General features: G+C 42.7%; 1 protein-coding gene across 2 annotated transcripts in view; it reads left to right on the forward strand.

The window, feature by feature from the left end:
• XPO5 (exportin 5) overlaps positions 1 to 15879 on the forward strand; it is a 35076-nt gene that overhangs the window by 12667 nt on the left and 6530 nt on the right. For both annotated transcript variants that reach the window (XM_082216226.1, XM_082216227.1), the window contains exons 14-25: positions 205 to 320; positions 2005 to 2160; positions 2932 to 2973; positions 3988 to 4077; positions 5330 to 5529; positions 5741 to 5840; positions 6832 to 7013; positions 11551 to 11651; positions 13313 to 13409; positions 13999 to 14135; positions 14855 to 14952; positions 15777 to 15823. In XM_082216226.1, the coding sequence (XP_082072352.1) occupies positions 205 to 320; positions 2005 to 2160; positions 2932 to 2973; positions 3988 to 4077; positions 5330 to 5529; positions 5741 to 5840; positions 6832 to 7013; positions 11551 to 11651; positions 13313 to 13409; positions 13999 to 14135; positions 14855 to 14952; positions 15777 to 15823 (1366 nt within the window). The remainder of the gene's footprint in view (positions 1 to 204; positions 321 to 2004; positions 2161 to 2931; positions 2974 to 3987; positions 4078 to 5329; positions 5530 to 5740; positions 5841 to 6831; positions 7014 to 11550; positions 11652 to 13312; positions 13410 to 13998; positions 14136 to 14854; positions 14953 to 15776; positions 15824 to 15879) is intronic.

The following is a 15879-nucleotide window of genomic DNA, read 5'->3' on the forward strand; positions in this document are numbered from 1 at the left end:
ACATTTTTAAGCTCATTTTTTAGTAAAAACAGCTTGTAAACAGGCTACCAAACAACTGGATTGGGGAGGGGGGTTTCATAGGGCAAGACTTTTTGAGAACTTTTTACACTGGTGTAGGAAAGATAATCCTTGTCGAAAGATAGGGGCCTACAATGCTACAAATCTGGAAGTGTTCTAATGCTTTCCTTTTTCTTCCTCTTATAGCTAAAACTGGCGAAGGCCTCTGCTCCATCTTTTCAGTTTCTTTTGTGCAGTGGGATGCTATGACCTTTTTCTTGGAGAGTGTCGTTAGCCCGATGTTCCGGTTCATGGAAAAGGACGTATGTAGTCTTGATGTTTCATTTTTTCCTGCCTCGGCTGGCTTGCTGTGACAACAGTGTCTCTTGAAGAGCATGGAGTGGGGATGCTAACTTGACCACATTATATTACATTTACAGTAGCACATATTATTTGGAAAATACTAGCTTAAAGAAGTCTTTCAAGCTCTGTTATTTTTATGAAGAGCAAAAGAGCCAATGTGATGTAGTGGTTAGAACAGTGGTTCTCAAACTACTTCCTCTGGGCCACACTTTCAGAATAAAAAATTGCTGGCACCACATCAACTCTTTTATTAATAAGAAATACTGGTATATTGGAAAAGAAAAAGAAGCAACTCCTAGCAGCACTTGATTTATAACATAGAGCACAACTACTTTATAACATAATCATGAGACATCCAGAAAACATACAATAATGCAGCTACATAAGACCTTTAAATGTTTCTTTGATTGCCCTTGAATTTTTCCGCCACACTTGCCATCATCTCCTGCCACACCAGTGTGACTTGCCACACCCTTGGGTTAGAATGTCAGACTGTCTCAGATTGACCTACTTCACAGGATTGTTGCAAGGATAAAATAAGTGGTACGTTGGTTCTCGAATGGCTTAGTTGTCGAACAAATTGGCTCCCGAACACTGCAAATCCGGAAGCAAGTGTTCCGGTTTGCGAACGTTTTTCGGAAGCCGAATGTCCAACGCTGCTTCCGCTTGAGTGCAGGAAGCCCCTGCAGCCAATTGGAAGCCACACCTTGGTTTTCAAACGTTTTGGAAGTCAAATGGACTCCAGGAACAGATTAAGTTCAAGAACCAAGGTACCACTGTATGTGGAAAGTGGGGAGAACCATGTATGCCACCTTGAGCTCTTTGGAGGAAAGGTAGAATGTAAATGTAATGAATGTATAATTTTGTGGTTACATTTTTCCTGACATTTATTTTGCCATACTTAAAGGCTTCCAGCAGTAGAACTTGAACAATAAAACTAAGACTTAATTCACACAATGCTTTTGCAGCGTGGTTGCCACTACGAAACTTCTCCCCCGTGCCTAGGTTTTGGTTCCTCTGCCTCTGAAATTGGATGGAAGTTCTGCCTCAGATGAATATTTCCATTCCCACATCCCCTTCTGTTGGAGCTGCTTTTGTGGGATCAAATGTTGCAAAATATTCATACATTATCAATATAGTGTGTGAATTGAACTTGGTGATGGGCAGTTCTGCCGCCAGTTTAAAAACAAGCAGGAACACGTGTCACTAATTTCAAATGCAGTCATCACAATGTTGATGTTTTGTGATTGTGACTTTTGTCTGACTGGGTAAAGTAATTCTTCTCAAAATGTGTCTTTGCTATTCTGGAAAGTGCTCAGATGGGGGTAGATCCTGTATTAGAACATGCACAGATCACAAATAGTGAATCCATGAGACTCGCTCTCTACTGTGATGCTAAAAGTTGAACAAGAGACTATAAACGATTCAGTATGCCAGTAGCTCTGCTGATATTGCTAAATGCTTTTGACTTTGTGCAAGTATGTCGCCAAAAGCTCTACAGAAAAGGAAATGATAAAGTTCTCTGTTTATAATGAGCCTAGACAAGCACTGGTTCAAACTTCTATCACATCATTGGCTAGTCATTTTTAACTCCCACTCATGGCTTGAAATACCTTTGTGTTAATTTGTTATGCTTTCTCCTAGGAGATCCCAGTATCCGATGGCATAGAACTGCTACAACTTGTCCTCAGCTATGAAACAAAGGATCCTCTCATCCTGTCCTGTGTCCTTTCTAATGTTTCGGCACTCTTTCCATTTGTCACGTACAGGCCAGAATACCTGCCAGATGTTCTTTCAAAGGCAAGCCCTGTTTTTTATCCTGTTAATATGATGAGGCTTTTAAAAGTGATACCGTGTAGATCCTTACCTGTAAACATTTCATAGGATAGATCTAGGGAGGCTAAACATTTTTCTCTGATCATTCTAGAGAACGGATGCCCTAGGAGGGACAATTTTTGTTGTTGGGGTGACCCATATCCAGCATGCCAGGTTTTTCTGGTGGACTAAAGAACACCCCCCCCCCCAATAATGTGGCTGAATTTTAAAGTTTGTGCGTGTGTGTATCAGATATACATATGTATGTATATATGTATATGTACATATGTGTGTGTGTTTGCATCTATTTATATGTGTATATGTACATTGCAGAGACATACTTAGAAAATATATGGTTGTTTCTTTTAAATACTAGAAGTTCAAGGGGAGATTGTGTTGCTTCTAGTAGCTGGTGAGGTTTGGTACTTGATTCTGTACTACTGCTAGTCTACCTTCATGCTTACAGGTGACCCCTCAGTTCTCAAAATGGAGAACACTGAAGAACTGTGATACACTTAATTCCCTGGGTAAAATATGTTTAAGATCTGAACACAGTGCTGGTCTTGTCACTATTAAGGGATGCCTCCTCCTACCTGATGGAATCCTCGTCTTGTGTTGAAATAGAAAATAAGAAACTTTTCTCTGATAAAGACATTTTCATGGACTTGGAACAGCTATTCATAAACTAGTGACTGGTATGCAGCACATTCAAAAGCATGAACCATTGATAAGTGGCTTTTGTTCTTGTTCCCATAGCTCTTTGCCTCTGTTACCTTTGAAGTTGTAGAAGAAAGTAAGGTAAGATAATTTTGGCCATACTGTACAATGTATAGGTGCATGGATTAAACTTCCACATAGCAAAGTAGCATGCTTATATGCAATAATGGCACTATAGACTAAAATTCTATATATAAATTCTTGGATACCAGTTCTTTCACGGGACCCTTGGGGGAAGTACATTTCAGTACTGACCACACACGTCTTTCACTGGTTCTCTATGGATGCAGTTGACATGGATGTGATTGATAAGCAACTGCATCCTTGCCACATAGGCAATGCTTATATGAAGCATTTAAACAGTGTTATGGGGGTGGGGTGGAGAACCATAACAAAAGGTTGTGCATTCCACAATTCTGAGCAAGTGTTACAGAATCTTACATTAGGTACAGAATTCGGTTTCCTTAGAATATCAGCTTTCACTTTAAAAAAAAAAAAGCAAGTCTAAGTCTTCAGCCCATATGACTGTAAAGGTAGGTTTGAAAATGAATGGGTCAGCAAAGCCAAATAAAATATCAGCAGCAGAATGGTGACTGAGCAACATTTCCAGTTACCCAGGGGTGGGGAAGGGTGAGATTTCAGTGCTGTGCTCTTTATCCCTTTATCCCTCCTTGTAACTAGCCAAAGCAGAAAATATTGTGCAGATGTTCCTGCATACCTCTCCCACACCTTGGGATTGATGGTCACCAGAGGCTTGCTGTTAAGGGTTCAGTCAGCATTAGAAAGTCAGGTGGTCTTTGATGGGGAGCCTGTGCCTTTAGCCTGCCCAGGGTGGCTTGTTGTGTTGAGTTTTGACTGTCCTTTTGACAGGTGCTGAAAACGCTCCTGTTTTAAGAGGGCTTTTGACCTGGGGTGGTAATTTTTTGTTTAATACCTACAAAAAAGCTACTGAACATGCTGTATTGCATGGGGTTGGGCTAGATGACCCCTGCGGTCCCTTCCAACTCTGTGGTTCTAAGTATGACCAACAGCAGATTCTGTTAAAATTTACAGAGCCAAATGCAATCCTCAAGCTTTATTGACTGATTCTCCTAGGCCCCAAGGACCCGTGCAGTGAAGAATGTGAGAAGGCATGCCTGTTCCTCAATAATCAAGATGTGCCGGGATTACCCTCAGCTTGTCCTGGTACTTTATTGAATTTTCTATATGTCATGGAGCTACTTGGTGTGTGTTGTGGGCCGGAGCGGGGGGTGTGTGTGTGTGCTTTCGTTATTCCCCTTGTGGTTTAAAGCTCCTGTGTTTGTTCTATGTGTGGTTGTTAGTGTTTGGTAGTCAATCTTGATTGTTTCAACCACGAGGGCCTTCTCAGCAGTGGCGTCCTCCCTGTGGAATGCCCTCCCATCCAATCTCAAGGAGATAAAGAACTACAGAGCTTTAGAAGACATCTGAAGGCATCCCTGTATTGGGAAGTTTTTTATATTTGACGTTTTACTGTGTTTTTATAAATGCTGGAAGGTGCCTAGAGTGGCTGGGGGAACCCAGCAAGATTGGCAGAGTATACATTACGTAATATTATTATTAGTCACAGAAGAGAGAAGTCCTTGTGGTAGAGGCTGGAAAACATAGGGGTGGAGTATATATAAGATTCAGCATGTGGTTACAAGAGCTAAGAACCTAAAGCAGCAACTGAATACAGCTTCACACATAGTGAGGTGAAAAATACTGGGTGGTTTCCATAGCAAATGTGTAAACATCCCATTCACAATTGTACACGTATTTTTAGGCACCAGTGCATATGCATCTGGGAAACCTAATTGTTTTTTTCCATATGTTAACTATTTGGTGCTGGAAATGCTGTGGTTTCTGCAGATGCCATAACCAACAGGGCACAGCTCAAAGGAGCCAACTCCTAGGGGCCAAGATCCCTTCCCCCCATAAAATATTAGAGGGAGCCGTTCCCCCCAAATTGATGGGCATTGCCATTCAAATAGTATGTGCCCCCTTCCCAGTATTTTATTCAAGTTAGCATCCCTGGCACAGCTAATCCATTTTTTGTTCTGGAATAAGGTTCCATGTGATTAGGAAGTATCCTGGCAATACAATGAGTTACTATTACATTATTGAATTGTATTAATTGTTTTGATCAATTCATTGCCTTTATTTGCTTTATTTATAGCCATTGCATTTGATATTATAGTGATTGCAATGTTGGTTGTATTTTTCATGCTACTGTGATTATTGCAAGCAACTTTGAGCTGAACATTTGTTGCTGGGAAAGCGGGATAGAAATGTTAAATCAAATAATGCATGGCGTTGCCTCGAACAAAAGCAGTCTCCCACCATATATTCTGTGTAGGAATTCCACATGTATTCAAGAAGTCGAGTTTTGTGTGATTCTGTCAGTTGACTGACCTTTGCTTGACTCTGTTTCTTCTAGCCAAACTTTGACATGCTGTATAACCATGTAAAGCAGCTGCTCTCCAATGAGCTACTCCTGACCCAGATGGAGAAGTGCGCTCTCATGGAAGCCCTGGTCCTCGTCAGCAACCAGTTTAAGGACTACCCACGGCAGAAGGTTTTCTTGGAAGAACTCATGTCTCCTGTCACAAACCTGTGGCTGTCTGAAGAAATGAGGAGGTGCAAGGACTTCCTCCGTTCTTTCTCTAATGTAGCACAGTGGGGGCAGGCGGGAATTACAGTGCTAGGCTGTAAGATTTAATAATACCCTGTACAAGAATCACACCAGCAATCCAGATCATGAGATTCGGCATGCTAACCATTGGCAACATAATCTTACACAGCTCTCACGCTGAATCTGACTTCTTCCTCTCTTTCTCTTTCTGTTAAGAGTCCTGACGAATCCTGAAGAGTTTGTCCGCTATGTTGGTGCTGATAATAAACTTACAGACCCAGCCGTGGAAGATCCCTGTGGCCTAAACCGTTCTAGAGTAAGTAGTTATTAAGCATGAGCCTTAGAGAAGGGGGATTTAGCTGTTTTCTGGACTATTTCTCCTTGCTCAGTAGATGCGTAGTCTTTGCTATTTCATAAAGGACTTTTTGAGCATATATCATCACTGGAAAAAAAGAAAAGCTGAAACATCTGGGATCTGGAACATTTTCGAGAATGAGAGCTAGAGTGGGGTTTTTTCTGCCTCTTTTATCTATATTGTTTTGGCTGGACCTCCTACAAAGGAATTTATAAGTGACATGGCCTAACCAACAGCTAGTTTTGTTTCTTGTTTTAATCCTGAACTACTAAAAGCAGTCAAATAGCAGATGGGTTCTGCTGTACAGCTACATAAAAGTCATAGAATCCTAGAACTGTAGAGCTGGAAGGGATCCCAAGGGTCATCTAGTCCAGCCCCCTGCAATGCAGGAATCTCAACAAGAACATCCATGACAGATGGCCATCCAGCCTCTGCTTAAAAACCTCCAGTGAAAGAGAGTCCACAACGTCCCGAGGGAGTCTGCTCCACTGTTTTAACAGCTGTTACTGTCAGAAAGTTCTTCCTGTTGTTTAGTTGGAATCTCCTTCCTTGAGACCTTCGGGTATATAGAAATAAAACAAGCAAATAAATAAATTGAAGCCATTGTCAGAGGTTTTTATACACACAGCCCCACGTGCATCTTTTCATTGTCCAATCAGACAAGCAAAAGGCATTCAGTGACACATATCCAACTAAGCAAAACCACTTGAGGAGGATGCTGAACAGGGTCAGTGAGAGCTGTGGTCTGGGGAGGCTCCCGAGGGCCAAGTAGGCAGCCCCAAAGGGCCAGATTTCCTTCCTCTCTCCCATGCCCAAGGTTTTCATAGAGGCAGAAAGCAGTCTTACCTAGTTGCTATATTGAGAAGTTCCAAGGAAAGTGACTCCTTCGGCCTCTTGTTGTTCTTTCTCTTTAACCCTTTGAACCTTTCCTTCTTTGTTTGTTTCCCTACAGATAAGCTTTTGTGTGTATACCATTCTGGGCGTTATAAAACGGGCTCGTTGGCCTGCTTCCTTGGAAGAGGCGAAGGCTGGAGGATTTGTGGTTGGGTACATGTCTAATGGCAGTCCAATCTACCGTAATCCCTGCTCTGTGCAGGTCCTGAAACTGTTTGACAACTTGCTTGCGCTCATAAGGTGGGTCAGCTCAGCTTGATAACAGTCTCGTAGTGAAAATGCTACGTACTCTGAGCAGTGTGTTTCCTCATTGGAGCCAATTCAGCTCTTGCATATTGAAATTTTGTAAGGAAGGGTCATCTGAGGGTCATCTGGTCCAATCCCTTGCAGTGCAGGAATCATGTTCACAGCTGTCCCTGGGTGGGCTTGAACCACCAGCCTTCTGGTTAACAGCCCGACACACTTACTTGTGGGAATTCTTATTGGAGGAGGTGTTCCCAAATTTCATTGAACATAAAATTAAAACACAGCTTGCTGCCTCCACTCCTTGTTGTTGTGCATGGTCTCTTTACTCTTCCTGAAGATAGAAATTGGAGAGGAGAGTGCAAATCAACCTTACTCAGTGAAGTTGTTTGTGGTGGTCTGGGGAACATTGTGATGACCTGTTCCCTGATCGCTAAAATGGCAGCACTTGTGAAACCGTAACAAGGAGCGATCCTGACAGTCATGGTATATGTGGGTTATCAACAGCATTATTATATTATTATTTATACCCTGTCCATCTGGCTGGGTTGCTCCAGCCACTCTGGGGCAATTGCCACGAGAAATTTTTCCCCCATTTTTGTCTTCTTGAAGATTATATATTTTTCATGGAGGAGAAGGCTATTAGTAGCTACTTGCTATGATGACTATGTGCTGCCCTCAGTATTGGAGGTAACATGCCTCTGAATACCAATTGTTAGGGGAATAACGTTGCACTCATGTCCTGCTTGCACTCAGTTTCCCATTGGCTTCTGGCTGGCCATTTTGAGAACAGGATGTTAGCCTAGTTGGATTGTTGGTATGATCCAGCAGGGCTCCTCTTGTGTTTTTATGTTCTTTGAAGCTGTTATGGCTAACAGTATATAAGTGGTTTCAAAAATCCATAGACAACAGACATCTAACAAAAATGGGTGACAGTGTGTATTCTGATTCTCAAACTGGTTATTACTTCCAATTCCACCACCCCCAAAAAAGATGGAGATCTGTGACAAGGACATTATTTGCCTGGCTTCTTGTGTGCCTTCTCCGAGAAATAGGGTAACTTTTGGACAGGAAACTAGGCTAGGTGAGCCTTTGAACTCATCTATAATGGCAGCACCATATGCTCTTGTGACTAGCAGTGGAGGTGATGTCATCTACTAGAATCAAAAGAGAGTTAAACAAGGGATGGGAAGTGAAATCATTAGGGTTTGTTTTATTTTATTGTAAAGCCCACATGGAAGCTCTTTAGCTGACCAGTTAAAAATGTATCTAATAGAGATACTGAGCCTTGACCATGGTAATCTGTATTTTTATCTTTATCCACCCTGGAAATAATTATATCGAAGGGTGGCATGTGAATTGTCTAAATAAACATTTTCCTTTGACTTGGATGAATTGCCAAGCATTTCATGGCAATGGCACCAGTTAATGCACAATTTTCTGCCTAATGGAGCTTACGGTAGCCAATCCATAACTACATAGTTTTTTGGATGCTATTGTGATAAAAGGCCAAGAGCTTCCACCTTTTTATGTTAACAGCTCTCAGGTGAACTTAGCTTGCACAATTATTCAAATTTTAAAAAAAGGAAATGGGAGGGGAGTCAAATATGAGCTTGAGTAGGCCCTTGCCTATGCTGTCTTAGACCACATCGCAGCACTACTGTGAATTATGGTAGCTTGCATTGATGAGAATGTCAAGTAAATGGTTGCACTTGTTCTTTGGGGGTTTTGCATGGTGCCTTGTGCTCAATGTGTGGCAGGTAAAGCTGTGGATACAGCTCACAGTCTGCACAAAGGTAACTTAAGTGTGTTAAACATTCTCTGCTATGCCCTTGAGAAGATGAACAATTCATTATATACCCTTAGCATGTAAGTAGCTTAAATATATGGAAATCTTCTGTTTAGGGAATCCATGCTTAACAGTTATATTAGCTTCATATCTGCATCATATTGGATATATATAGTTTTTCTCTGTTACCTATTAAATGCAGAATACCTCCTTTTACTCCCTTTGGTACTTCATTTTCCCTAACCACTTCAGCTTTTATTGTTTTGTTGCTGTTTTTATTTTGTTAGAAATTATTGAACCAGACTAATGGTTCCTTTTGTAGAGATCTCATGAGACCCTTTGTGCTCACCTGCTGTCTCCTGGTCCCATGAGATCTTTATGCACAATAGTGAATGAAACAGGTTAGCCTGAATGCAGCTATGGGACTGTTCTGTGATTTGGCATGTAAGGACTTCATTAATCAGCCTGCAGAGGCCATCCTAATACTGCTAAAATGCAGACTCCTAGAGGGAAAGAGCAGTCTGGCAGAATGGGAAAGGGATGGGGAGAGTATGTTGGAAAACATTGTAAATAGGCAGCAGTTTGCGGGGTGGGATGGGGACTGCAGAAGGCAATGGGGGCAAGCTTCTGCTGAGGGGAAAGGTTTTTCACTGTTTTTCTTGGATTTTAAAAAAACGTAATGCTCATGTGGCCTTGGTAAACATTCTCCACATCCAGATTGGCTTTCAAGGGTCCTAGTAATTATTATATTGGATCATTCTGGAAACATTAAAACACACCAGTTAAAATCCTGCATTGATTAATGTGTCACATGTTAAATGGTCTTGCTTCAAACCTAATGTGTGGTAGTACATACGTTGGTAAAATCATAAGATAGTAAGATGAACATTGAGATCTACAGGGCACTAAATGAATAACATAATGAATAAAACTTTGAATAACTTGCAATAATTTTTCTATCTGTTCACTGCTATTTTCAGATCTTAAATTCTATTCAACGTTAGTTTTTGATAGTAGGTATTTTAAAAATTCTATTTTGGCACATGCAACAGCATTGGCCTAGTTTCAAGATATGCTTCAAAAGACTGGCCTCTGTGAGCTAGCGTAAGTCATGTAATGAGAGTATTCCTCAGTAGCACCAAACTGCAGAGGTGAAACTGACTACCAGTATTCTTGGCACACCTGGCCTCACCAGCAGGGATCTTCATGATCCTCTGATTTACTGCTGAGAGCTTCATCCTTGCACTTCAAGGAAGGCATATGGTATTTTACAGAGGCCAAGCTGTGGCGTTCATACTCGGTTTATGCATGCTCCACAACCATGCATCCCGTGCTTCCTATTCTGATGTTGATCAAATACTTTAGTTTGGGTCCGACCCAAAAGCCATCTTAGCTACAGCAATAAGTTTTCAAACCAGGCTTAGCAAACAACATATTTGTAAGTGTTAACATTCAGTGCTGTGAAAAGGTTTCTGGTTGCCATATTGGGATGTATAAGACCTCTAAGGCAGCATTTCCCCATTCTCTTCACAGTTAGTATAGTCAGGATAGCACAAATGATTAAACAATAAAGTCCTCTAGATAGTGTTTGCAGGCTTTTGCCAAAACACGTCGTCACTTAGTCTTCATAATACGATGCTTCTCCTCTCTTGCAGCCTCTGTTAGCACCCCTTGTTCCAGGCTGTCTGCAAGCTCAGGCAAACATCGCTGCATTGGTTGCACTTTGATCACATTCTTGGAAGGTTTTGTCTTCACAAGCATAGAGACTTCCTTTAGAGACTTCTAAAAATGAAAGATGAGACTCTGGAGGGCAATTGAGAGGCCTGCCCCTGCCACCCAACGTCCTAGTCCTTTGTTACCCCTGTACCCTCACACTTTGGGGGGAAACGCTGCTCTAGAGGGAGATACTGAGTTACCGTTGATCACCTCTAGCAGCAGGTACAGTGGCATTGCAATGTTGGCGGAGGCTGTTGGGCCGTTTGGCTGCAGAATTTGTGCTGTGTGCAGTTGCCGAAGCCCTGAGTGGAGGTCTGTGGTCTCAAAGGAGAGAGGTAGGTGAGACAGAGACCCTTCTCCCCACCCCACCCCCACTCAGATGACACATCTAGCAGGTGAGGGACCCTGTGATAGCCTTGATGGCAAGAGAGAAGCCATCTGGGGCTGGACAGAGGTTCCTCCCTGGCAGCGTGGTGTGGACAATGCAGAGCTGTTCTCCTTTTCAGGGGGTCATCTCTCTGCCACACAGCTGCTTACAGCATACAAGCACATCACTTAAGAGCTTTATATTCCTCCAGCGTCAGCTGCCATTGCAGGGACTGTGATCCCTCCTCGGAGAGGCACTCTGTGTCTTTCAGAGGTGGGATGGCCTCTCCTTTGCTGCTCAGCGGGTGCAGAGCAGTTTGCTAGAAGCAGAATTTGCCTGCGGGTTCCAAGGCCTCTCTCCGATTGTGGCCTTTGAGGGTGTCATTGCAGCCAGTATTTCAAAGGGCTGAGGTGAGGTGAACAGAGGGTAACTGTTGTGTGGGGCAGCTGGTACCCTCTGTGTGATAAAGCGGAGACTTCTCCATGTCCCCAAGAGAGTAGAGCGATTTTATTGGTAAGGAAGGGGGATCCCATGCACAAGTGCATGGTCTCGCCTTCCTCATCACCAGACACAGGAGCTGTTCGTAAGATGATGGTGGCTTCCTGCTGCCAAGCGGCTGTTAGGTGCAACTTGTGACTGTGCAACATCCTCCTCTCTTCCAGGACTCATAACAATCTGTATATGCCAGAGATGGTGGCCAGGTTTGGGGAAACCTTTGCAAAGGCCTTAGACCTGCTGGAAGTGGAGAAGAATGCCATCCTAGGTAAGTATCTGCTCCTCTTCATTGCACTTCTACAGCTTGTGTGTTAATCTTTACAGCCGCTGTGTTCTCTTCAAGATGCAGAAATTGTTAACGTTAGCTGCAGTCAGGGCATTCTGCTTAAAACAACCATATGCTGCATTTCTCTAGCTCAACAAGAGTTTGAAGTAGGCCTAGGCAAATGTAGTTACCCAAGGGCTGAGCTCCTGCCTACTTGTCTGCTTGCCTGCCATGTGTGTGAGAGATGAACGTTTTTTGTGCAAGATTTTTGCTGGGAACAAGAATAGGCACCATGTCATATAATGACTGTGCAAGTAATGTTAAACTGTGATTTAGTGGTGCATGCATGAGCAGGAAGGAGCCGCCCTGATCCTTGGGCTGCCCACACACAAGAGAAAGACCTCAGTAGAATTTTGTTTTACTTCCCATGAAACGTGGTTTGTTGTTCTGTACAAGCCAGAGTCTGGAGTTTAAAACAAATTCATTTCCCTTGTGTCACTCAAGATATGTTCTAAGCCTTTGATTTGCCTAGTTTTTCTAGCAAGATCAAAGAAGTTCCTGGCCCAAGAGAAAGGCTTTTTAATTTCTAGCTGACTTATTTGCCATCTCCTGGCTCAGTTGAGGAGGTTGAATTGGCAGGTACTTTGGCCTAATAACACACAGGTTCACCATTTTCTGGTGGCCCATCACCAAGAGGCTTTCCAGATCTTAACTCTCAACCCCAAGGGTCAGGAACCTCAGGCCCAGGGGCCTAATGTGGCCTTTCGGGCGTTTCTGACCTCCTCACAGCCCACACGCCTCACAAGACTTTTTCCACCACCCTCCTGCAGTGCTTTTGTGTGACTGGAATGTGTCCCTGAACTGTGGTACTGCCTCTTGCTTGGTCTGGATGGAAAGGAGGGTGGGTATATGTGTCGAAACCTCTGACTTACAGGGCTGAAATGTGACCTACTATACAAAAGGAAGAGTCACATCCATTGCTGCTCCCACTTACACCTTTAGCACTGCCCCCACCATTGATATGCATCTGCCAGAAGGTTGCCCATGAGTGAATGCAGCCTTGGGACTGAAGAAGGTTCCCTACTTCTGCTCTAAATCCACCACATTTTCAGAGGAGGGTTGACTTTTAGTGATGATCTGTACAATTGTGACATGGAGCTGGATTCTAATTCTGCCTCAGGGCCACTTCTTACATAAAGCTTACAATGTGGCTAGCTCTATGTACCTATGTAGCCTGTGCTCATGTCATGCCAGGTAGAGACGACTGCTTTAGATTTCTTTTGCAAAGGATCTTCTAAACCATTTCAGGCACTGATGCATCTTAAGTTATACAATCTCCGACGCAGGTAGAAATGTATATGATTAGAATGTCCAAGTTGCTTTTGAGAAATTGTTAAAACATGCCAGCTTTCTTCTAGTTCAGCCTGAGGTAATGTGACATTTTTTTCTGGCCTTCCTATCAGTTTTTAAAGCTGTAGCAGCAGCATTGCTCTAGATAGACCCTGCAACCCTGATTATATATCCACATCTGTGTTTGCTCCTTTGGTTGGCTCACCGAACATTCTCATTCCATGGTTTCCTGTAATAATGTTTTTTTCTTTCATTAGCATTTCATTTGCTTGTGGAGATGAACCTATTCACTGATAATATTTCACTCTTTTTAGGCCTTCCTCAGCCCCTGCTGGAAATTTATGACTCTCCTGTTTACAAAACAGTGTTGGAAAGGATGCAGGGCTTTTTTTGTACCCTGTATGACAACTGGTAAGAACTTCAATGATTTAGGAAAATAAACTTGTGGAATGCACAAAAACAGCAGCAGATCAAAAGGCATACAGTGCAGTTTGGTGCCCTTTAACTACTATAATTTCTTGTCTCACGAAATTTTATTGCCTCATTCAATAAAACCATCACCGTCCTGGGAGCTGTTGGTGCAGCCTCACTCCCACCACCTTCCCTGGGCCTACTTAAGAAAGACCTGTGTGCCCTGAGGGAAGCCAGAAACAAGGAACCCCAGACAAGGAAACAGGCCATCGACTCCTGAGGCTGGCCAGAGAATATTTTGTGCCAATTGTTTGTTCTAATATTTTAAATGTGTAAAGCACCTTGGGTGCCTTGGCCCTTGGGACAAAAGGGTTGGTATCAGTTTATGTCCTGCCTGTAAGCTTTGTAGGAATTTCTGGCTGATCACTGTTGGAGACAGAATGCTGGACTAGTTGGACTTTGGTCTGACCCCAAAAGGCAATCCTCCTTTTCACAAATGAATAAGCAAACACAAATCTGTATCATCAGAGCAGAATGTCTTCCAACCTTCATGTTTGTTGTCTAAATTGAATTGTCTTTTGAATTGCAGTTTCCATGTCCTGGGGAATGCTGGCTCTTCAATGCAGCAAGATTTCTACACAGTAGAGGGCCTAGCTACTGAACTGCTCAACTCTGCTTTTCTCAACCTAAGCAACATCCCTGACTATAGACTCCGCCCCATGCTTCGTATCCTTTATCTGCTGTTTGTTGCTAGGCTCTCCTTCCAAAATCATTTTTGACTTCCTCTCTTTGTCCATGACATGAGAGGTCTTCTTTTCAAAATAGTACTAACGATTTCCTGCTCCCTTTGCCTTCCTTCTGCACCTGACCACACCTGGTGCAGATAGTTCACTTCTCAGAAAAAATATCTGGAAAAGAGCAGAATATCTGGAGGAGGCATGTCTGCCAGGGTATCAATACAATATGGGAAGAAATGGCTCAGAATGGTTCTGGCTCTGTGTCTAAGTTGGAGATTTCCAATAAGAGTTCCCAGTAAATGATTTTCCTGTCCAAACAACCACAGCAATCATCCTAGTTCTTCATCTTCACTTTCAGCCAAAATGGTAGGAAGCCCAGTTTGCAGAACTTGTGACCCTCTTTTCAGAATTCAGCCCTCCAACCATGTATTGTGGCCTGCCATGTGTTTAACTCCCTTTTTTTCAAGGACTAAAAAGCCTGTATAAATCAGCCTTTCTTCTCAATTCAGATTTATGGAGCATTTTAAGTAGGAGCGGTTTGTGCAGTTGCCTGTACCGATCAGGCTTTGGGATTTCTGGTGATGGAGTTGGTCTCCTAGTCTGTTTATCATTAAAGGAGAGCTTCAGCCGCAGGGCTGGGTGGTTCAGTAGTTTGTCGTGTGGAAATGCTAATGCTTATGCTAGACTTCTTTAACTCACTCCGCACAGGTGTGTTTGTGAAGCCCTTGGTCCTTTCCTGTCCATCTGAACACTATGAATCTCTTATCTGTCCTATACTTGGACCACTCTTCACCTACTTGTATGTGGTAAGAAATAGCATGTTTATGACTTGCATCATTTGCTGCTGTTACTGGCCAGGGCTTCCAGACTTCGTTGTCGTTCAGGGTTCTGAAATGTATTTGTTACATCTGCTTCCTGCCCCTTCTCCAGAGAGCCCCGAGTTTCACTTCAGCAATATTGTATGAAGCAGGTGAAACTGGGATAGAATTTATTAAATTTGGTCACAGACCAGTTCCAGCTCACATACAATATCAGGGAAGTCATAAAACATGATAGGGATACATTTGAATTTGCAATTGGGTATAACAGGGGCAATACAGATATAGCAGCAGTTAAAAATATGTAAGTTAAATTTTAATCACTAAAATATAACCTAAAATTGTTAAACTGGGATATGGTGGCTTGCCCAAATACTTAGGTAATACTATTGTTGGGGACACATTTTAACCAGGTTTCCTGGATGCAAGACAACTCTCTAGAGACTAATGGTCACTGGCTCAGGCTTCAGATTTTAGCCCAACAACGAGGTCTAGGAGGCTTCATACTCTGTAGCAAGGTGAAGCTTAGTGAAATCTCAAAAGCTGAAGGGGCTGAGAGGTGCAGCTGAGCAAAATGTCTTGTAGGGAAAGGGAAGGCTTTCATGCCCTGCATAGTTCTCTGCTCATTTCCATAAATAGCAGAATCAGAATTGATAAGGTGTTACTTTGCATAATTTAAATGAATTACCAAATTCAGTTTTTATTGTCACATAATTTGGGTTCCCTTGACATGGAACACACACAGCCCTGAGTGTATCTCATTGATTGCCTTCATATTATGCTACTGTTCTTTCTTTGTTCCTTTCTGTCAGAGGCTGTCCCAAAAATGGCAGGTGATCAACCAGCGAAGTGTGCTTTGGTAAGTGTGATGGCTTAAAAGAAACGAGGGGGACTGCTACTCAAAAATGCCACTTG

Source organism: Podarcis vaucheri, assembly GCF_965113315.1.
Source record: "Podarcis vaucheri genome assembly, chromosome: 3".
Lineage (NCBI taxonomy): Eukaryota > Metazoa > Chordata > Lepidosauria > Squamata > Lacertidae > Podarcis > Podarcis vaucheri.